Here is a 24488-nt window from a genome sequence, read left to right as displayed (position 1 = left end):
TAATGTGGAATTTCTTTTTGAATTTAAGCAATCTGGGACAAAGGTTCTATTAGTCGCGACAGGCTGGCACCGGTGCGTCCGGTCAGCGTTTCTTAGAATTGTGTGGCGACGCGGCTCGTATAACTGTTTCGGCGTGCTCGTCGCTGGTTGGCTGTGGAGGTTTGCGAGAAGGCGAAGGGAGAATTTTTGTTTAGTGAGTATGACTCCGCGACCGAGCCTCGAGGGGAGGCTTTTTGAAAAAAGGATTTTTTTTAATAAGAGGAGCAGGTGATTGGTGGCAATCACCGTCCGATATGGCAGAGTGATTTAGGTGTAATTTACTACTCAGTGCGCCTAGCATAATCGTGTATTTAAAGGAGAATTTTGCGAAGGGTTCAAAAGTAGTGCGTTTGGCTTGGTGCGCGAGGGTGGAATTTGGGTAGAAAATGGAGGATGGCGAAAGAGACTGGCACGGATTCGACGAGGTCTTTTCTTTGTTTTTTTGTTAACCGTGGCTCGTAATATCGGGACGCCCTCTAACGGAGTATCATCTGAAGTTGGCGGTAGAGATATTTATTTCAGTTTCGCGTGATGTAAAACAGAAACAATCAAAGCTGACTGATCGAGCGTGGTGCCTATTTGAAAGTGAAAGCTTCCTGAATAAAATAAAATAATGCCAGTAACAACATTATTTTATTTAAATATCTAGTTCCTTTTATTTTAACGGAGTATCATCTGAAGTTGGCGGTAGAGATATTTATTTCAGTTTCGCGTGATGTAAAACAGAAACAATCAAAGCTGACTGATCGAGCGTGGTGCCTATTTGAAAGTGAAAGCTTCCTGAATAAAATAAAATAATGCCAGTAACAACATTATTTTATTTAAATATCTAGTTCCTTTTATTTAATTTCCGCGGCGCGAACCCCACGAGAACCCTGAGATAAGAAAGTCGACTCAATGCCGCGAGCAGCAACAAGAACCCTCAAAGTGTTTTCATGATTTAATGAAACCTGAGAGTGCATAATAAATAAGGGCAGCGTTACAATATCCACACGGTTACCAGCACTGCAACTGCCATTTTACTCAACGAAATAAAGAAAATGTCTGTAAACAATTTCCACAAGACCTGTTGTTAAACAAAGCTATAGAATTGTGAATGAAATGAGAAAATGTTTAATATTATGTGTATTAATATCGGCAAAACAATACGTATTAACGAGAAATTACAGTCCAGGGCTTTGAATAACGTACGTTATATATTTATTATGCCTGTTCATTTGCATGGCGTTTCAAGGGACCGGCAGCTTTATACGTTATACTGGATTGTACGTTAACAAGAGGGATGTACTAGAGAGAATTTACTGTATATTTATGTGCACTTGATCCTAATAGCAAGGATAACACAGTGTTTACGAAGAGTATCGAAACTGGTTTTGCAACAAGAAAACAACTAAAACAACTGATTATGTGTGTTACACAAAAGAAAGTCACAGACAAGGATGTGTTAGTGTTCAAATCTGAATGTCTACAGTTATTGAAAGTATTGGTTAAAAGAATTCAAGATAAAAATCCATTGAAATATCCTGTAGTGAGATTTTCCAGGTGTCTTGACCCTAGAACTCTACTATGAAATGAAACTGAAACCACTGAAACATTTAAAAAGTTTCTTCAGCAATTGAAAATAGAAAACTGATCAGTGCAGGCGTGTGTGATGCAACTTTACTACAGTTCAAGTTGTTCCTCAGAGAAGTGTCACCAGATCCTTCACAGTTTACAAACTTTGATAGAAATACTCAAAGGTTAGATTCTTTTTTTGTAAGTATTTCCTGGACAACAAACAGTATGCAGATTTGTGGAAAGTATTTAAAATTATTTTGACTCTGTCTCATGGCCAAGCATCTGTAGAACGTGGTTTCTCCGTCAACAGAGAAAAGCTTGTGAAAAATTTAACAGAAAAATCTGTAGTAGCAATGAGGATTGTGTACGATGAATTTAAAGATAAAAAAGTAAGTGATGTTATTTTCAGTAAAGAACTGTTGGAAAATGCTAGATCATCAAGAATGCACTATCAGCACTTTTTGGATGAACAAAAGAAACAAACATCTAGAGAGGAAAGTAGTAGAAAGAGGTCACACATGTTATAAATTGTCCAAGAACTGAAGAAGAAGAAGCTGCAAATTGAGAAATCAATTGATTCAATGAATAAAGAAGCTGATTCAATATCATTAGGGACCCCAGAAAATGGTAAATAAAACTGGCTCATTTCGGTGTAAAAAAATGACAAAAGCAGTGCAAAAAATCGGTGTAAAAATAAGCAAGCGGTGCTTAAATCGGTGTAAAAATTTGGTGAGATACATTAAATTAAAATTTAAATTGGCAAACGAGGATTGTTTTGCTTCAAATTTTTTTAAATAATTAATTAATATTAAAATTATTTTAATATTAAACATAAAATGCACTCAGTTGGCAAACAAAAAAAAGTTTTTAGTGTTTCTAGTTTTCTTCTTGGTCTTGTCTCCTTTACAGCAACCCTGTGTTCCCCTAGCCTGTTCTATTCCATCTGTTTCTAACCAAATGTTTTTTTTTTTTTTTTTAATTGTGTTGTAATATTACTATGTTTGGAAATTAAAATAATGTATGGTCTGAACTTACACATTATTATCTTATCCTTAACATCAAATATATAAAATCCTTCCTGCTTCATCTCTCGTTCTCGATCGAAAACCGTAACTATTTTCTGCATCTTAACACGAAAATAAGCACTACTAACTAGATGCTTGGAAATTAATACCGAGTAACCGAGACGTCATAAAAAAAACACTACTGCAAGCTGCACCGTAAAAACATTTATGCCGTAGTGGCACGCACACGAAAAAATATTGTGTTCGGCCAGAATGAAACTATTATGTAAGCGTAAATATTGTGTTCGCTTCTGTGCGCTAGAATTTTTGAGAACTAATACCAACTACACAAAAATTGTGTTCGTAACGCTGCTACATAGTGGCAACGTAAATATACACGTTTGCCGCCATGTTGGAACTGCAATCGATTTTGTTACGCGATATCAATACAATCAATAGTAAGATTATTTACAGTATCCGACCAATGTAAACATTCTTGGTAACGGAAATTACGTGAATTGCGCGCAAAGTTTCGTGTTTTGTGAGAAAAATAGCAGATTTCGTGAAAACAGTGAAATTGTGCCCAATTTCGCGGTATTTCGTGTATTTCACGGTTCACCATTTTCTGGGGTCCCTAAATATCATTACTTGCTGAGAAAAGAATTGATTTCACTCTTATTTCAAAGTCTAATGCATACAGGAAAATAATCATTTGAATCAGCAGCCTAAGTCGCAAAGTTAAGTGAAGAGATTGAAAAACTGTCTAAAAACTGTTAAAAAAGGGTAATAATTGTTTTGTTGTAGTTCAGAATCCTGGAAAAATATTGAAAAACAGCATTTTTATTATTATTAGTGTTTATCTTTGAATTAAGTGCTTGCCATTTTATCGATTACAACATAAAATCAAATAAATGTTATGTTGAAAATGTGTGAAATGTCCTGGGAATGTCCTGGAATTGTCCTTGAAATTTTTTTTTCAATTTGTGTATGAACCCTGATTTACTACCTCTTTACGTTTACGCTCTCAGGTGCCTCTGCTTCCTTCATATCTTTTGCTGCATTTTTTTCCGCAAACTATATATTGTATGGACGTGTCCGTTGTAAAAAAGTGCAAGTACAATACCAAAAACATTTTGCACCACAAAAAATGTTACTTTCGTAAGCACCACTAAATGTTAATCTACCAAAACAATCAAACTTCAGCTGCTGAGGCATAATGCTATTAAGTCAACTCCCTTGCATGGCAGTGCGGGACTCCACTCTGTCATGTAGGCGGCACAGGTTGTCGTCGTCCGCGCTCGGCAGTCGGATCTCTGTGCTCCGTCCACTGCGGTGGTCAAAACACAAGTTGCTGCAGCGTCGCCATGCTGTTTCTAGAGTCCCGTCGTGGCTCATTCTGAGAACACCTGAAAGCAAACATTACACATTCTACCGATAACTGTTTTAACTACCAAAGTCTCTTTATAACAAAACTTTACACTCCTGAAAATATATCAAAAACATTTTATTCATAAAAAAGTTATTGTTGAATTACAAATCTTAATAGCCATTTCCAAAAATGTACAAAAATAAATTAAAATAGCAAAAAAAGGATATAAATTTGGTTACCAACTTAATGTAAAAGTTACTATTCTCCGTTCACTCTTACCTGAGTTTTGGAATAAACAAAGCCTCTTGTAAACAAACATTTTCATTGGCTGCCGGCCACCGCGCACATTATTCGTGCGCAAGAAATAGTCCCTTGGTTACGTACCATTCGCAAGTATTTTTACACTGCCTTTTTTATAACAATTGTTGTTTTATAGCATTATAGCGTTTCACCATTAATATCCAATATAGTTTAATGTATCAGCATGTATTTACTTACAATTATGTTAGCAGACGCAGTGTGTACGTGTACAGTGTACAGTTGATGCCAGTAGAGGTGGGTTGTTACAGCAATTTTCGGTATCTGTTCCAACCTGATACTGATACAGTAATGTACCTAGTTACAAGTCTCTGATACTTTTGTATCAGAGCAGTAGCGGTCCCAGGAAGCGACAAGGTATCAGCATTCTCGTTACAGGGTACACATCCTCCATGCCGTCATCACCAGCGTAAAAAGGTATCTGTGTTTCTGATACATTATTCATCACGCCCGGTAATTCTCTACTTCTGTTACTCTCATACCCGCCTGATACAGCCAGTATCAATCAGGTCAACATTCACTGCAGTTCGTCCTGGCCGTGTATTAATTACCACCATGTACATTGTTGCGGGCTGTCATGCTTTGTAGTTAGTATCTTTATAGTGAAATAAGGAATGGATAAGTGCAGGAAAGAGACTTCATTTGTGTGGAATTTTTTCACGGAAAATAATGAGTTTGCTAATTGTAATTTGTGTAAACAAAAACTGAGTTATAAATCATCATCGACTAATCTGAAGAAACATTTGAAACGTAACATTGATATAGTATGTTCACTAATGTACGTATCTGTTTTTTTTATTTTTAATTTTTGATAAAATCGTAATCTTTTAATGTATGAAAACACTAGTTACTAATTGTTTTCGGAAAAAAAAAGTCCATATGTTGATTACATCTGTTATTAGTGTCAACTGAGAATTTATTTGCATTTTCATAGCTGTTAGGTGCACAAATATAAATATTATATCTTGTATTAATGTACTTTTTAATATTAAAATTTCATTAGTTTTATTATTGAACGAGACTGTGCACGCGCTGCGCACTGAGCGTACTTTGATGTGGGACAATAACCAAACGACTCGTAACAATTTCGCTTTGCGCCTCTCCTTCAACGCCTTCCCCTGCGCTTCCTCCCCTACATTATTTCCCTTCTTTATCCCTTATTCGTCGTTCCTGCTCCCTCCCCTTTCACAAGCTCCGCCCAAGTGACCGTCATCTGCGATCGGGTTCTGCGCACATTGGCCGTGGTGTTGTTTCAGGCGAATTCTGAACTGATACTAAAGTACTTGATACTTTTCAAGTGTACTCGTTTGCCGAGCCTGATACAGGCGCGTATCAGTGACAATGTATCAGGATGATACTTTTCGACCCACCTCTATGCCAGGCACAACAATTGTATTTCGGATTCGCGCGCGCACGGTTTGTTATGGCTGACGCCGGACCGAGTTTTGTAAAGCACAGAACGGGAAAGCCTTTGAAAAGTGCACAGAAAACTATTGTGTTAAATGTTTTTAAAACATTTTCCGAAAAATATCCGGATTGTCGTGTGAACGATATCGCGAGTTTAACTGCGGAATTTACGGGTGTTTCGAAGAGCAGTGTGCATCGTGCAAGGAAAGAATTACAGGACACTGGGACATTAACAACTCCCGGGAAGAAAAGGAAACGTGAATCTCCTGTTATCAAAACTTGTGATGATTTTGTGAAGACAGCTATTAGTCGTAAAGTGCATAGTTTTTTCTTCGCAAATGAACCACCTACGCTGAACAAAGTGCTACGGTGCTTCCTGTTATATTACTTTTCCGTTATTTTATTAGCACCGACTGTACTGAAGTGTGTTGTGTTGCAACTAGTGCTTGGCGCACAAGATGAAGTCAGCCTATCACTTGCTGACGCGGCGCAGTGATACGACGGTGTTTGTTTATTTCAGAACTCAGCTAAGAGTGAACGGAGAATAAACAAAAATAACTGGAAAGTTATCAGAACTGTTAACAACCTTTATTGTTATTTATCAATTCTAATGATAATTATTTCAAACAAAAATATTTTGCCTTTCGACTAAAATTATTTTAAAATCTTAATTTAACACTATTTTATATATGTGGACTTGAACTGGTGATAGCACATTGTCCTGAACTCAATCTTTCATGTCAGTTTTTCTACAAACATTAATTTAACAAATCACAGAAAACACGTACTGATTAGTCTGTGCCACCAGCAGAGCGAACGTTATTGGTATGATGCTTCACCACTAAAAGCGAGAATGGATTGGAAATCATCTTTCGTTAAGATGTCGTCACTATGACATACCTGTTGTACGTATAATGTGTATTTAACCCCATCATACAGCGACAACGTATCTTTCATTTAATACTGGAAATTTCCTTTGGGTTTCCTTATGATATAATATATTTTCACTCGTAAAAATAGAATATGAGAACTGATAAGGTTGAAAATACACCAGAATGCTGCTGGCTATTTTACACCCTTGTTTTATCTCATTTTAAACATTAAACATTTCCTCCCAAGATTTAGTGACTTTTAAGTTTGGCCTACTCCACACTTTTATAGGGGGCTAGGTTTGCTCCTGCTGTATTGCATATTACCACATATATTATACACAAAGGCTTCCAAAAAATACTTTGGAGTATGATAAAACGGAACTATTTAGGAACAGTGTTTCACGTAGAAATAAGAGGTTCTGTGTTTATCCTTAATATTAAAATTTTAGTTTTTTAAAGTAGAGGCTTCTGTGAAAAGAAAGTAATAAAATTCAGAAAAAGGTATTTTTGTTCATCTAATTTTCTGGTTGTTGCACAATGCAGTCACAATAATGTGTACTACAGTTTCTTAAAGTTATATTTAAGCAATGAATTAACAACACCAATTACATGTTCTACTGTTTCAAGATTTCAAGTGCTAAATAAATACAGTGAAAGTCCGTTGTAGCGAATACCGTCTATAATGTAAAGTCCGCTATAATGATAATTGCCATCGGCACCGTCAGTTTTGCATATGCTGCGTAGGATAAAAATTTCGGAAATAACGAATGCAGCGTGCGCTCATTTTCGCTATAGCGATAGATTAAACACCTGTAATTTTGCTCTAAAACAATGAGAAAACATCTGCAATTTCCTTAATAAATGAGAAACAGCTTCGCACACTTCCACGTGTCTGGCAAATGAAACAATGCGCATGATGTGGCTGTTTTGGCAACACCACACAAGGTGAGGCCCCACAGCGAGCATAGCTTGCCTCGCGGCGACGAAAGCAAGTGTCGTTGACCCACTGCGACAGGGCCCCGCTGCGAGCATTACTTATTTAGAATCACGCAGACTGTAGCCCGTAAATGAGCATAACTCGTCTCACGCATCGTAAGCGTTGCGTACGGTGTAGTTTCAGTGTACGGCACTATGCGCATTGTTGTTTACGTCTAATTATACGCGACACGTGTAACTACGTACTTATCTTCAGACATGGATAAAAAAATAAAATCTCTCGAACTATCTACTAAATTGAAAATTTTACAAGAGAGTGAAAATCCGTCCGTCAGCAGAAGTGAAATTGGTAGACGCTACGGTTTGACTCCATCTACTTTATTCACTATTTTGAAAAATAAGGAAAAAATCCAGGCTGCAGCTTTAAAAGATTGCACACCAGGTAAAACAAAAAAATTACGTGCTGCAAAACATAATGATCTTGAAGCCTTGTTTACATGGTTTTCCCAAAATCGCGCACGAGGTATTCTGGTTGCCGGTGTGCTATGTTAAAGGCTAAAGCTGTGCAACAACCCTTAAAACTGAACATTGACGAAGACTTCAAATGCAGTGATGGTTGGCTGAACAGATTTAAGGCAAGAAGAGGAATAACACTGCACAAAATTTCTGGGGAGTCGGAAAGTGTCAACAAAGAAGCAGTCAACAACTGGAAACCTATTCTTGCATCGATACTGGATAGGTACAAACCTTCCGAGGTTTATAATGCCGACGAGTCTGGGCTTTTTTATAATTTACTACCTGACAAGACTTTGGCAATAAGGAATGATCCTTGCAAAGGGGGAAAACGAAGCAAGGAACGACTGACAATACTTTTGTGCGCAAACATGGACGGAAGTGACAAGTTAAAGCCCTTTGTTATTGGAAAGTCAAAGAATCCCAGGACTTTTAAAGGTGCACACAACATTCCATGTGTTTACGAAGCAAACAAAAAAGCATGGCTGACGTCGCAGCTCTTCACGCAGTGGCTTCACAGCTTTGACACCAGAATGGGGATGAAAAATCGTAAAGTTGTTTTATTTATCGATCTTTGTCCGGCACATCCAGACATTCAGCTGAAAAATGTGGAGTTGGTGTTCTTGCCAGCTAACTGTGCTAGCATCTTGCAACCCCTGGATCAGGGTGTGTTTAATTTATTGAAACGGGAATTTCGCAAGATGCTTGTGAACGTGGTGATGAGGAAACTTGCTGCTGGGAAAACTGTCTGCAAGTGGAACGTATTGGAAGTTATTCAGGCTATGGCAGTTTCGTGGGAGAAGATCACGCCGACAGTGATAGCTGCGTGTTTCGGGCATGCAGGTTTCCGTGAGTGTGAAACTGATGCTTCTACATCTGACGATGCATTGCCGGATGATTCAGCAGATGAGCCTGGTGTTTGGCCTACCTTTGCTGAACAACGGCATGTGCCATGCACGTTCCACGAATTTGTCACGGCTGATGATAATGTTGACGTGTGCGGGGAGTTGACGAACACGGAACTTGTCAAGCTCGTCTCTTCTAATCAAAACGAAGCGGCGTCTGAAGATGATGACAATAATGACGACGAACCAAGTGACATATCTGTTCCGTCGAAAACGTCAATGATGGAGGCACTCGACACAATCAGTTGTTTTTATCAGCATACAAATGCTTCGACGAAAGATTTGATGAACTTCCAAGAGGTCCAGTCATTTATTTTGTCTGAAAGTCTAGTGAAATCAAGGCAAACGAAAATTGATTCGTTTTTTAAAAAGTGATTTTTAACTTTGTGTTACTGACCAATTGTCGGAAAATTATTTTATATAATTTGTATGGTTGTCCAACGTAGAGACTTTTTAAAATTTTTTTTGTGTTTGATATTTTTCATATGTTGTGTCAATGTGAGTAATAATGTGACAAATTTTAAAATAAATTTCACTACATCTTTGAGTTTACATATTGTTAGTAAGTTTTCAAACTCCGCAAATATGCACCCGATATCATCAGCTTAGCGCACATGTCTCCAGCAAACCAGCTGCGGTCAAAGCGACAGGAAGCGGCCGGCATGACCTTGCGTGACCTCGCCCGCCCGTCTCCATGTAAACAAACAGCTGTGCGTGACGGCCTTATCACGGCCACGCGGTCTCATTTCGCAGTCGGGAAGTGCTGATATAGCTTAAAAATGTTATTTTAGTAAGTTTTATGTGTATTTCCTTTACTTTTGTTGTGAATTTCCATAGTAAAAATAAATGAGAAAATAATATATTTTAAAAATGCTACAAAAATAAGATTTTTTTTAAATTTTGGCTATAACGAAAATTCGCTATAACATAAACTTTTGGCGCCGTTATAAATTTACGTTATAATGGGCTTTTACTGTAATAATAGCATATCCGCCCAATACGTGAGCTGGGGTACAAAACAGTGTTTAATAATACTTGTAGTGCCCAAAAAAAATTATATAAGCCACTTCAAAATGTAAGTTAATAACAGCATTAATTTTTAACAGTTTTAACGGGACATGGTTTTTTTCTCTTTCAAATCTGCAAGCTAACTTCAACTGGTAATGAAAATAATCCAATTATTATTAAAGCAGTAAGTCTAAAATCGTTTCACATTGAGTAGCAAGAGATTTAGTACTTTGTTTTTGGTTTTATCATAATGTTACAAGTAACAAATGACCATTGAAAACCAAATTAAGAAACGGACAACTTATTTCAGTAGGTGGCTGAATAATGTAGTCATATTAAAAACTACAAACTTCCACAGTTATTCAAAACATTTATTGAGCCTATTAGATAGTATTTAATGATCATAACCGATTAAATGATTTCATTATATTCTGGGTCCGATTGATGTATTGCGGTGCAAATAATTGTCTATAAAACTTACATTGCACCAAAACCCAGTAGGTATACAATGCATAATGATATAAATATAATTGATAGAAACTTCAAACCTAAGTTATATGAATTTCCATAGTCTTGTTTTTGTTATGTTAGTTTCTATTGGCTTTAAATTACTAGCAGATACACCAACTGCCAAAAAAAATCCTTCCTGCAAATTCACTGCCAACCTCTGCATATTATTGAATTCCAAGCCTTCTTAGGTACAACACTGTAGCGGTGATGGGAGAGTTATGATGGGATCAGTCCTCGCATTTTCACGCGACCATCATAACCGAGCCATCGTGACGGAGACACATCATCACTATGACAGTGGCGAGTAAAAGAACCATGCCTGACGCTACTGATTGATTGCTAATCACTTGATGCTAAAGTACTCATCTGCTCTCCGAGACTGTCAACTCAACTCAGTATCAAAATGTAGTTCCACTCAAATAGTTTTAGACATCAAACATTTTTTTTTATCTTGCTGCAAACGAAACTTGCACTGTTGCTGTGTTTTTCGTTGATGTTGGTGTGTTAGCGGGGGCATGGTGTGACGTGGCGTGTGCCTGCGACAGTCGCTGCTGAACCACACGCTCTTCACGAGGATGGTGCAGCAGCGCTCCCTGCAGGAGGTGGAGTCGGCGCAGATACAGGACCTGGTGCGCTGCCCCTTCTGCGAGTACGCTGCCATCCTGCCGCCGGACCTCAGCGTGCTGGTGTGCGAGAACACCGAGTGCCTCAAGGAGACGTGCAGGTGAGCGCGGCGTGCTCCCCCCCCTCCCCGCGGTCCGTGCCCGGAGAGCAGGGGGACTAGCACCAGTGTGGCGTGTGCAGGTACTGCAAGGAGCCCAACCACATCCCACTGCGCTGCAGTGAGGTGGAGAAGGAAGGGGAGACCAAGATGCGGACGGAAATAGAGGATAGGATGACCGACGCTGTGATCAGGTGGGCAGCGCACTGCATGTCTCGAAACTTATTTGTGACGTGTTGTAATTATTGTTCCACGACATTGAACTTTTTAAGGACAGATAATTATTATTTATTTTATTAAGTTTAATTATATCAAGTGAAGTGCTAATGAAAGGTTTTTACGTAGTTTTGGTTAATATTATAGTATTGAGTAGTGTAAGATTGTGGCTTTAAAGGCAAGTGTTTGCTTTTTGCAACCAAATGTTTTAACTTTTAATTTATGATTTTTCTGCTGTAAAAAGTTTGTTTCGTATTACAGTTGTGATGTTAGAACTAAGCATGTTAAAAATTGTTGGAAATAATCTAATTTGAATTAGAGTTCTAAAAGACTTTCATCAAGAGCAAATATGCAGTTTGTTTCACCAATATAATCCATGCACAGTTTTTCAATAGATGTGTGTTGAGAAAGCATGGCAACGCTGTGTAGTACAAATCCGTCAATCTCCAAGGCTGGTGAACCTGCACGTACATTTGCTCGTGTTTTGAATAAGTGTGTTTTTGTGAGAATGATATTGCAATTTTTATTGGAGGTTTCCAATTGCAATCATCTGTGGTTGCTGAAAAATGCTAAAATGATTCAAAATGATAAGGAAATGGGAGAATGTGCAGAATGTCACATTTGACTGGAGGAAATTAATAAAGAGTTGTTTATAAGTAATGGTGGTGTTTATTGCAATAAAAATTTAATTTGGGAAATGAAACATTTGTTGCATGTTCTTTGCCAGTAGTTTTCCGATTTATTTCGTTTTTTATCTTTTTAACGTAGCATTATTTAGCTCTTTCGTGGCCGAGGTAGTAATAGTGCTTCACGGCAGTAAACAAATTTAATTAATTTTTTCCTTGCATCATGATATACATGTTATTACATATATAATGTTGTCATAAGACATAAGAGTTGCGAGGACAAATGCTGTTACTACTGAAATCGTGGTCGCAACTGAAATTGCGGTTAGAAAGCAGTGATTTCTTTGAAACTAGTTTTTTTTTAATAAGTTTGACACGTGGACCTGTATACTAGCAGAATAAAATTGGAAACGGGGAAAAGTAATTTCCCATCCAGTATTTCGGGAAATTTATTTTCCCGGTTTTTTGAGGGAAACTGAGATTCTGCCCAGCTCTACTCTTAAGATATCAAAATATTAGTAAAGTGGTGGATCTGTGTTGCGGTTCAGATCCACTGAACTATCCTTTAACAATTTTTTTATTATTATTTTACATGTTGCTGGATTTTACCCGCTCCTGAAGGCGGGTAGAACCTCGGAACCCTGGTGTTTAGCAGATCGCTTACAAACCTTGAGGGAACATATTTCAGACTGTATCAGACAGAATCAAATATAAAGACCAAATTTATTATGCAGAACCAAAACTAAAAAATATTTACAACTTAATATTTAAAAAAATAATAATAATTCCAGGAGTGTGTGACATGTCACGTGATGGGAAGCTATGTTGTGTGATGCAGGAAGTGCAACAGCTGCAGCAAGAAGTTCATCAAGTCGGACGGCTGCAACAAGATGGTGTGTCCGTGCGGAGCCATCATGTGCTACCTCTGCCGTAAGACAGTGCGTGATTACACGCACTTCAACGGCATGGGCGGCAGTGAATTCCACAAGTGCGTGCCACTACCGCCATGTGCCATCCCCGTCCGACCTCCCACACGAGGCCTCGCGGGTTTGAGTCCTTCTCAAGAAACAGTGGTCGAGTGATCAGGTGATCCGAGTTCGATTCTCGGCAGACGATGACGTGAGCCAGTGTGTTTTCTCCCGCCCATTCATTCCATCAGTTCTTCAGAGAAGATCCGAGTTCAATTCCCGCCATACGATGACATGAGATGGTGTGTTTTCTCCAATCTTTCATCCCATCAGTTCTCTCCCATCCCTCATCATCTCGATGTACAGCAGACGTCAAGCCTTAGTTCATACGCTGGAAGTGTAGGGACTAGTCGCAGTGGTCACTCGCATCAAAGTGTGCATAGTAGCGTCCAGTCCTGGGCGCGCGGCGAATTGCTGTCTCCCATTGTCCAGTCTGCCTTGTAGTGCTTTTCACCCTTTTACAGCACTAGACTCGGTCTTCGCTGTTGGCGGCGAGGAACACCTGTAGGACACTTTCTGTGATGACTGCAGCTCGTCTCATTGGCCAGTGTTGCTTCGCTGTTCCTGTTACACTCGTAGCAAGATCCTTCACTCCCGTTGTCTTACCAAACACACATCGGTGCTCTGACGTCCTGCAGGGCGGTGGCAGTGGTCTAGGCTCACTCTCTGGGTGTGTTGGTGCGTCTGCCCTGTATTGCTCGCGGGGAGCCGTATTTATACTCATTGGTGCCAACTGCCTTCACCTTCCAGAACAGGTCACGTGCGTATCACGTGACATTATCTGCACGAGGCATTGCCAGGAGGGCAAGCTTTGAAGTCTTGACGTTGGGTCTGTCACCAGGGGTTCCTTCTGTCCACTTTGCGAGGCTCATAATTACACCCGCAACATTATAAATGACAATCATATGTACTCTTGTGCCAATTAGAGCTAGACATAGACTGCTCCTTCATTTCACAGTCTCTCTATCAATCCTACATAACTGCACACATTATTAAATGTAAAAAACTGTAAATAATTTAACTTTAATTTACATTGATTCAAATAATAAAAACAAATTTTAATAACAGAGAGATACCTGTGTATGAAACTCACTCAACTTCAGTTCAAATGGTATCAAACTGCCTTTAAAGCTAATGTGCTCAATTCTGCAGAACACTACAAAATTAGGAACTATTAAAATGTTATTCAACTTCTGATTAGCATACATTAATAACTCTCTCAGGGAAAAGTTACACCTCTGTTTATACATTTAGTCTCCAAGAGTCTCATCTTGTTTCTTCGTGGTTACCAGCGCGTCTCCACTCGCTCAGTAGCGATGATTCTCCAGTAGTCGCCCAGCAAGTAGCAACCCGAGTCAGCTTTCAGTTGGCAGAACTTACTCTCTCTGTTGTCCTGGTAGTTTTGTCTGCCTTCCCTGGCTCTGGTAACTGGACGGATTGATATTCCTGTCAGCAGCGAATACATGAGATGTTTGTCTGCGTCTGTCACTGCCCCCCACTCTACTGTTGATACCTGGGACTGGCACTAGGCAAGCAATTCACACTTTTCACTTAAACTAACCCATGTTTCGGGGTAACTACACCAGTTATGAGGAATTAAACATCACTGCTGTACACACCTTAACAAAGTACTTTTTGTAACATCATTAAATGGTTATGCCAAAGTTATTTCCATAGACTGTAACTTTACCAAAAACAAAAATGTAAAAAGAATTAACTCAGTATTACTTTTAATTTTCTTCGAAAAATCACAATACTGGTGTAACACTTTTGTGTTTTTGTAGCTGAACTGTGATTCTATTTATTGCCACTGTAGTAGAAAATAATGTAAATTACAGATTTAAAATATTTTATTTTTTTTTAGTTTTGTGTTTCGAGACATAGATAGTGGAATATATGTTTCTCTTTTTTCTGACAGTATATTTATAAAAATTAATTGTACTTTAAGAAAACTGTGAAAATGTAAATATCATATACTGTGAAGTGTTTGCAAAATAGTGGTACGTGATTTTATGTGCATTGCATATGTCATGTATCAAACTAAAAGAAAAATATTAAGTCTTGTCGTGTGAAGAATGAGGAACTCTACTGTTGAGTCGAGCTCAAGCCACTACCCCCACTCGACTTGAGTGTTTGAATCTCGGCACGTACCTACCTTTTTTTTACTGTCTTCGCTTTTCCATTTTAGCTATAAAAATATGCAATAGCAACTAAATAAATTAATTTTCTCAGTACATAATTGTATGGATTTTTAAATAAAAACGTAAAATAGAGATTGAGAAACATAGTAAAAGACATGATCAGGTAGTTCAGGTGAATGTCCATGTTGGTGTGTAGCTAGAAGCAGTGTGTGTGGTGAGCAGGTGCCCGCTGTTCACCAACGACAGCGTGGTCCACCACGAGGAGGTGAAGACGGCCGCGGCGCGCGCCAAGGCGGAGGTGACGGCCCGCAACCCGGGCCTGGAGCTGAAGAGCGACCCCACCCGGCTTCTGCCGCACGTTTGAGGCCCTTCAGCTGATCAGTTAGAAACAAGTCTTCAAGATTGTGCCTTTGTAATATTTAGGACTCGTGTGTACATACAAAAATGTTGATACTCGAAGGAGATTTGTTGTTACATGAATGAGAGTGTGATTACAGTTAGTTTTAAGTACTATGTGAACAGGATGCATTGCATTTTCAAGTTTACACTTTTTATTATGATGTTAAATGGCAGAGTGAAAAATCTTGTCAATCTTCTGTATAATTGATGAAAAAAACATGTTTAATGTTATGTATATACAGTATGAATAAGAAATTGTCACTTCTTTGTAAAAACCAAAAAACTTACCTTTAAAGTACCTATGTTAATCATAACTTTTAGTTCCCATTGGGTACTCTTAAACTTGATGTTGAGTCAGACATATTTTTTAATGGATGAGAATAAGAGGCTTTAAGTGATGTGTGTTATTATAGTTTAAGGAATACAAATGCTCTGCTATTTGGTAATTCCAATAACTTTCCAAAGGTACTTCAGTGACAGGTTGGATTTTAGATTTAATCATTATATTTGCTATTTGATGCATTGTATCATTCACAGTTGTAAACTATTTGTAATATTAAACATTTCTTATTAAAAAGTATATAATTAATTCATTTTTGACAATTTTTTTTTCCTTCTTTCCTGGTTTGACTGCAATTACAATTAAAATAAAGATAAAGGTTACATACCACTAAGGATTATTGTGGTTTTCCAAATCTCCATTTACACTTGCATTTAATTTACACTTTAAATGCTATTTTTGAAATAAATGTATTAGTTAAAATTGTCTTTAAATTGTAAAATACCATTATAAATGCTACATAAGTGCTACATTTTTATTACCAGTTTTATAAATTATGTTTTATATATATATAATATTGTTTTACACTTAATAAAAAAATAAAACTGTCTCTTAGGTTTCCAGTGACATGACTCACCATATACTATTTGTATGACACATATGCATGTATAATTAAGTTATTTGTAAAATCTATTAGTCTCTTCAGAGTTCAAGACTTATCAACACTTACAGCAATAAACACATACATGGTCCATCACCTTTGCCACAGATTTTTCTGTTGTCTTACAAGATGAAAGGTGTATGGTAAATCACAGCAGTGCTACAGGAACTTGGCATTCTTCCAAATGCTACAAATGAACCACATGGTGGCTTGCTGGTTATCGTTCTCCACACTAGTTTTTGTGACCAGCATGCTTCATGACATCGTCACATGTCTGTGATGCTGCCAGCTACGTACTGACGACAGTCGTACCCTCCCAGATGCAGAGGCCGTACCTGGCCACCGACGCGGGCCTGAGGGAGTCTGTTTCCCCAGTGCACCATCAGTGTAGTGCATCGGCCAGGGACGCACCTGCGTGCGCCCTAGCATGCCAGTGGGCCACTGTTAGTGTGTAAATAATTCTGTGTTGTATATATTTTTTTCAAATGGTCGTGAATTTTAATAAGTGTGTAAATAATGTAACCGTAATGTATTAATTATTGTGTAAATAATCTTGCAGACCTGCCAACTCTCACGATTTTGGTGTGAGGCTCACGATTTTAAGGTCCATCTCACGCCCTCACGCCAAAATAGTGTTTCCTCACGTTTTTTCGGGGCCCCAAGATTTTGTTTGTAAAAGTTACAAAACAAGTTTTACGAAAGCTTACAGAAACGAGTTTCCATCAATACTCGAGTCACGTAAAGGAAGCAATTTTGCGTTTTGTAGCGTGTGCCGTGCTGATTTTTCTATCTCGCATAGTGGAAGAGGAGACATTATGAAACATGTCGCTACAAAAAAACATAACTAACACGTGAAGTGTATTGCTTCCAACAAAAAAAATTAATTTTGCTGTGAACAGTGATAATAGTGTTACACGAGCAGAAACGTAATTTTACATCTTTTTTTAGTTCCGGCCCTGCATGATCACTACACGACAGCGCTAAATTACAACTAAATTAAATCTGCAACCTATAATTTGTTGAAATAAATTTTGAAGCAGAGACCACATATGTACAGGAATGTCACTTAAATTTAAAGATTCTCATTTGTTGTTTTTTAAATCTAACCTGTATTTATGGGCCTGAAAATGTTTATCGAGGACCTCATGATTTTTTAAATTTGAATGTTGGCAGGTCTGATCTTGTAATTTTCGCAAATGTCTCGCAGTGTTAATATGTAATCGCGGCCTGGCGCTCGTCCGCGTCGCGAGGGGTGGCGCTCTCCCACGCCGGCCGATTTCTCCTCCCCTCCCCCGCGGCCCGTGGGTCTCGGCCCGCTGGCGGGCGGGGAAGGGCAGTGTCACTCAGGACTCGTTCAGCGGCAGACGTGCACGCCGCTCCGTGCTGATCGCGAGGCGCGTCTACCGAGCTCGCGGTCCGGCGACAGCGCCACTGTACGGGTTTTGCGGCAGCTGAGCTGCCTTCGCTGTGCCGCTCACACGATTGAGCATATGAGTTACGAGTTACGTCACGAGTCGAACATCATAGGACGCGTAAGCGTAGTTATACACCGCCGAACTTTCGCCGTCGTTACGAGTCTGTTACGTAAAGAACCGCGCACGTGTCACACACCTTTGTGGAGCAGTTTGCAATCAGGAACTTTGTTACGTGGGAGGATATCTAGTTCGTGTCGAGACGAGCTGGTTGCACGAGACGGTCTTCGGGAGTTCGGGTCTTCGTGGAAAGGGCGCTCGTTCCGCGACGGATCCGCCAGGCCGCGGCAGGCCCTCAGAATTACAATAAAGGGGCTCGTGGAACTGTTAACATCGAGTGGTCCTTTAAATCTGCCTATCATTCTTCCTCCTCACCTCACCCTCCCTCCAGGTCCCGTATTCCCCGGTCCCGGCCACGTCGGCCTGGACCCACACCTCTCCGACGAGAGCAGTACGGGCACAACAGGAATTTCTAGTAAACGGGGAAATAGGGACCAGAAGCCGAGGGACGTCAGTACATACATACAAAATACAAGCCCACTCCAATAAAACCAGTTGATGTGAAGTGGTATAAATTAAATCTGCGACCACTGCGCTACCAATTTGTTTTAAGTAAAATAAGCAGGAATATGTACATGAAAATATTAAGTTTTAAATAAGTTTCAAGAAAACCTTATTTCTCAATAATAAATGATAATTCATAAAATCTAAGAAGCTGATCTTTCCAGACTTTACAGATCGTAAAGTTCCAGCTGAGCTCATTAACACTGCTCTCTGCTTCCACATGTGTGGTGATGGAGAGGTTAGGGTCGCGACACGAGTGCACAGTGGGGCCAGTCACTGCGGCAGAGGAGTTTCTCGCGGCGACAGAGGCGTCTGCACCTCCACCAGGTGCAGGTAGGAGCCGAAGGGCTGGCCGCGGGGCAGCTCCTGGAAGGATGTGTCTCTCAGCAGCGGAGCAGGTGGGTCTCTCTGGCGGGCAGCGTGGCTGAAGGACTCCTCGAGCACTGCGGTCAGCCGGTCGCACATGGTCTCTATGTCCGTGTCGTCCGTCGTGGATCCTGCCGTGTGCAGACTCCGGGCCTCGCTGAACACGGAGTCACTATTAGCTACAACCCTCACTTAGAAGTAATAATACAACATTTAAATTAGGTTTGGAGTGAGCCTGAATTAATGTTGACATTGAAATATATATATGCCTTCCCTGTGAACCTGTCAAGTTAGGTATTATTGCACAGTTTATCCACAGAGAGCGACTTGGAGATTGTTGGTTGTTGAACATTTCTGGGCAATATGTCTCTCCAAATTAGTCCCCGCTGAGCACAGTAGGAGAGAATAAAGCAGTGTTAAGATTATGAAACAATGGGTGCTGCACATTTCATTTCTCCCTGTGTTTTCTCAGGGCTGCACTTCTTTGCTCCACTCGAGGCCACAAGAAGTAGCACCAAGCTTCCAAGAGCTAGTGGCTTCAATACAGCAGCAAGTAGAGAGAAGCATTCTTGTTAGTCGTCCCTTTGAGATCACGGCTGCTGAACTACTGCCTGGAGCCTTACAGCAGGTGGCACAGGACTTCAATGCAACTCTTAACTTTCTTAAATTTTAAAAACATTTTTTCAAAAATTAATTTTTTTTGTATTACTATTGCTTATTTATGGTCTTAATTTTTTTTTTTTTTTTTTAGATTCTTTGAAGAGTTTTGAGTACATTCCAATCTTGATTCAGAAAGTGCTGAGTGAGAAATTGTATAAATGATCAATAGACCAAGTTAACTTAACAAATCTTGATTGTAAAGTGCCACAGTAGATATGTTTCCTGGAACTAGTGTAGATTCAAGTATACAGCTCTTGTTCAATCTTTTGGTCAGTAATGAAGAGATCATTATCCTTCCCACCCCTAAGGATATTGCTTCTTGAAATGTTTGGTAGAGCAGCGAGGAGTGGATGACAACATGGCAGGCCAGTCTACAACTTCAAATGCTAACTCTAACTCCAAACACATCTGGCCGGTAGATTAATATTGTAATTGTGGGTGTGAACCCACCTGGTGCTCCCTGGTGCAGCCTCGCACGCGGGGGTGCTTGACCCCTGCCGGGGTCCGGGGCAGTTGGCTTCTCCCGCGCGGGCACGCCAGCACAGACACCACGGCGTCAGCAGGCACTCCATGGCAGTCCTCGGCTGGGAGGTGGTCACTCTACTCAGCTACTTCAGATGTTAGTGAAACATTTTATTTTTTACTATTCCTCCACCCCAACTAACTGTAATTATTGCTGAGACATAGAAACTAATAGTTGGATCATTTACTCTCACTAAGGTGGAAATGGTTTTTAGTAAGCTATTCCTCCAACTAAATTGTGCAATTGTAATCAGATGATTTAAATCATAATTTTGGACACGTGATTGCTAGTTTGCACTATATAAATAGAGAAAACCAGAGCACACAAAGAAAAATAGGTAGACAGCACAGAGAACAGTATTGCAGACTTACACAATGGGCTGACAACTACTAGAACAAAAACAGTAAATAAAAACAACCACCTTGGGCAACACTGTGACTGACAAGACGAACTCACTGATGATACTAATAAACAGATAATATGAACTACTCAACAGCACGGGCGAACACAGCACCTAGCCTACAACTGGCGCCTGAGGGAGCGACTGGCCTGATGACTGCCACGGGAGTCAGTCCCGTGGTGACTGGTGCAGGAAGCTGCGGTCACAGCAGACAGGACATGCTCTCTGCTCCAGCCTCTGCAGTCACGTGAGCAGAACCCCGCCTTACCAGCGAGCTGTCCGACTGGCCTGATGACTGTCCCGCGGTGACTGCATTAATAATGATTTTGGGCAAGGACCCAAAATACACTCGCTTCTCTAATGACGTCTAGCATTTTTGTCAAGGTAATTTATTTGCTGCTGTATCTACAGCGACGTCTTTTTGATACGGCTACAGGCAACGAACCAGGATACATGTTAGCTTTTGTGACTAATGCCAGATGCAAACTAAGTGTTTTAAATTTGAAAAATTACTTAAATATAATTATTATTGCTAATTTTTCATCAGCGAGAGTTATTTATTTAATACAAGTAACTTGCGAAAGTAGTTTTGCTTTTCAACAACAGATGGCGCCACCTGTTTCATTGTGTTTTTTTTTTTTTTTTTTTTTTGTGGGATGCGGGACGTTGTTTTGAACAAGTCTATCGGCAGCACCACTACTTCCTGCAACCGGCTGCAAATGCCGCACCGCTCACGCTCGTTCCGGGGCCGGCGGCGTGCTCGGACGTTCAGCGAGCGCAATGATGTTAATGCAGGATCTGACGCTATACTGAAGTATTTTCAATTTAGTGCAATTTAATTCAAACACCGACCAGTGTGGTGAAAAAAACGTTATAAAGCATATTGTTTTCTAAAGTTTTATTTTAGTAAATTGAATAATATTTAAAACATTACTTTAAAAGAAAGTTGAAACTTTAAACAATACTGAGAACCACTTGCATATGAAATGTTATTACCGTAGTCTTTACAATTTAGTTTACTTAGGTTCGTCAAACACTGACCAGTGTAGTGAAAAGCACGGGAAGCCTTCTTTTCACATACGAGAGAGCCAAACGCCAGATCGTGCATCTTCAGTTTTTTTTTTGTTCATTGTAAATAATATTAAAAATTCGGGAATACTTTTATTTTGTGCTACAAAAATTCCTCTATTTAATACAACTTGCGGAGATACGAAATTCCAACACGTTTACGACAAATTGCCGTTTATTCATTAACATATATCTATACATTGGTGCGGCCGCCGACATATTTTTCGTTTGCCGTGTGTCCGTGAATGTTTATTTTGGACAACTCTTGCTAACTAATGGTCAATTAGGTTAGGTTAGCAATGTTATAAATACTTTAAAACATTGTGGACGGTTGATTTGGTTAGGATAGCTACATTAAAGATACTGTGAAATCATGTAAAAGGTTTCCTAGCCTTGGATGGCTACATATTGAAAAGTTATTTGCTAAGCAACCATAAAATGATTTTACAGTAATTTAAATGTAGCTATACTAACCTAATATAACCAACCATCCACAATGTTTTAAAGTATTTATAATGTAGCTAACCTACTGAATAATTCTTTAAATTACTTCTTGCTAATTTTAAAAATTACATCTTATAAGTTAAACCCGCACATTTGGAGAATAAATGTCCGCGAATTTTTTTTTTTTTTTTTTTCACCCAAATAAATACACTTTGTGTGGTACGGAAAAAAAAGCTAGCATGAACTTCGGGGAACTTCGGGTGTGGCTCTCTCGTCTGTGAAATGAAGGTTTCCCAAAAAGGTAAACAGTCTGTGGCTTTTTTATACTGGAGAAAAAACGCGCGCGTAAAAATAAAAAACCATCCAGGGGGTAGGCGCTCCCGATCGGCCAACTTCGGAAAGGCTCGGCATTTGCAGCCAGTTGCAGTAAGTAGTGGTGCTGCCGCTAGACACTTGTCTCTTTTGATCGCAAGAGGGTTTCGCTAGACATCAAGGAGAAGAAAGTCCGTCTTACATGATAGTGTTTCTCAGTTGAAAGACACAGCAATCGTCTGGTAATGAATCACTTTTGTTCGAATTCCACAAAATATAAAAAATATATATTGTAAGTGCTGAATTGGTAACAGAAATTCACTAAGTTAAAGAAACTCTAAATAAAATTGCTATTCTCAAAACGACAAAAATAGATTGTTTTCTCAAGAATAACCAGAAACACTCGGAGAATATCAGCAAGTCTCTCTATGAGTAATCAAAATCACGCGAGAACATCAACACCAATCTTGTCAGAAATATCCTGCAGCACACGGAGAAAACTAACGCACATTTTCCTAACTGAAGATTAATTAACCCAAAAAATTAATAAAATAAATACATTAAAAAATAGAAAGTACAAAAATTACCAAAACAGCTTCTGCCCGCTTATGAACTTCTCCTCGAAATAGTGATTTTTCTATTAATTTTGAGTAATTTGTGAGGAATTTCGAGTCCAAGATGGCCGCCATGACGTCACAATCCAAGATAGCAGAAATCAGCACCGCCACCACACCCAGAACCCAGGGTTCGGACCGACATTAACATACTACTGTTTTAGATAATATAGTAAGGCTTAACATTGGATAATAACAGATTTACTAGTGTACATGGCATGGACATTATGATTTTTTTTCTACGCTTTTTTTTCCAACTCCTTGCAGGAATTGTTTCAGACAAAAGTTTTAGATAACATTTATTATGTTAAAAAATTTGAACGGATTTTATAGCGTGCATAATAAGGGAGTTAAGATTTTTTTTTGTCCTTCAACTCTTGTTTTCTTCCACCCCTTGCAGTTATGGTTGGTCGTATCAAAAATTAATTTGACAAAAGGTTTTGGTATTACTCTTACGAGTTAATACATTTAAATTGATTTTATATTAGTCATATTATAGGAGTTAAAGCGAATTTTTTTTAAAATAACCTAATTTCTACCTTTTTGGTGGGATTTTTCCATTACTATATTTTATGTATTAGTTTGGAAGTGAGTTGTACCTACAAAAGCTTATCTGTTGATACTGTGGAACATTTCTGTCTCTCGCTCCTTTCAACTGATCTGTAAACAAACGAACCTGGAATGGTTTAAATCAGTTTAGTCTAACAGTCCTGTTGGTGAGCTGTAAGCCAATGATAGCCTCGTGTATGGAAGACAGAGAGAGTTTACGTCAGTTCGTACGCAGCCAGGAGTGGCCACGTATGCGTGGTTACATAGTAACAAGGGATTAATTAATTTATTTATTTTAGTAGATTATTTGCGCCATGTTGGTTAGACGTACAAAACATTGGTTTGAGAGTAGTGTTTGCATTGTGACAACAGTTTTAAATACCATTTTTTAATAGAAGTGGCTGTGTTTATCAACGAAGATTCTAATTCATACTTTGTCAATGTTTTGAGTGGAACAATATGGCGATGGCGAGGTTAAGAAGTGACTTCATCTGCATCTCGACACACGGCATGCCGTCTCCTGAGAAGCCCTAACTCCGCGGCAGTCAGGATGTCCGAGTGCTGTCCGGAAGTCAGGTGGCGTCACGGCTTCCTGCCCCCCCCCCCCCCCCCCCCCCCAAGCCCTACCTTGTGTGACGAGCGAACCAGACCACATCCGCGGCAGGCATTTCCATTTCGTAAATAAGCACATAGGTTAATGTTCTCCTCCTCATAGGCCTACTCTCCTCTTTTTTTAACGTAAAACCAAAAATCAACTTCAACTAAATTGCAGATCTGAAGTTTTGAAATCTTGAAACATTTATGCCACCAAGTTAAAATAAATAAATAAACCTTTAATATATTTCAACCATTCAATAAAATCGCCAGTACCATCGACTTTTGTACGACTCAAAAAATAGAAAAATTTGGACTTAAGCAGAAATTGTTGCAAAAAAAATTGCAACAGACCCGATTCTTCTATTTCATGAGCGTTGTGTCACTTAAGTAGTTACCCGGGCACACATACGGTGTGCATAACTTCAGAAAGAAACACACGATTTAAAAACTGCTCAAGATATGCGAGTGG

At 39.3% G+C, this 24488-nt stretch overlaps 2 protein-coding genes across 15 annotated transcripts in view; one reads left to right on the top strand and one right to left on the bottom strand.

Moving 5' to 3' along the window:
- LOC134535148 (uncharacterized) overlaps window positions 1–16102 on the top strand; it is a 67499-nt gene extending 51397 nt beyond the window's left edge. For 5 of the 14 annotated variants that reach the window (XM_063374108.1, XM_063374109.1, XM_063374116.1 and 2 more), the window contains 4 exons: window positions 10984–11162; window positions 11243–11353; window positions 12840–12989; window positions 15333–16102. In XM_063374108.1, the coding sequence (XP_063230178.1) occupies window positions 10984–11162; window positions 11243–11353; window positions 12840–12989; window positions 15333–15474 (582 nt within the window). In that variant the 3' untranslated portion in view covers window positions 15475–16102. The remainder of the gene's footprint in view (window positions 1–10983; window positions 11163–11242; window positions 11354–12839; window positions 12990–15332) is intronic. The other 9 variants (XM_063374113.1, XM_063374110.1, XM_063374114.1 and 6 more) reach the window with 3 other exon arrangements.
- Window positions 16103–18595: 2493 nt separating this feature from the next.
- On the bottom strand, window positions 18596–20657 carry LOC134535149 (uncharacterized). Its single transcript, XM_063374122.1, has 2 exons — window positions 19963–20657; window positions 18596–19009 (listed from the first exon to the last, which is right to left on the bottom strand). Exons 1-2 carry the CDS (start codon window positions 20082–20084, stop codon window positions 18760–18762), a joined length of 372 nt encoding a protein of 123 aa, XP_063230192.1. The 5' UTR covers window positions 20085–20657; the 3' UTR covers window positions 18596–18759.
- Window positions 20658–24488: the final 3831 nt, after the last annotated feature.

This window comes from Bacillus rossius, chromosome 8 (genome assembly GCF_032445375.1).
Source record: "Bacillus rossius redtenbacheri isolate Brsri chromosome 8, Brsri_v3, whole genome shotgun sequence".
NCBI classification, from domain to species: Eukaryota; Metazoa; Arthropoda; class Insecta; order Phasmatodea; family Bacillidae; genus Bacillus; species Bacillus rossius.
Note: the sequence above shows the minus strand (reverse complement) of the source record. Positions and strands in the feature narration are given on the sequence as shown.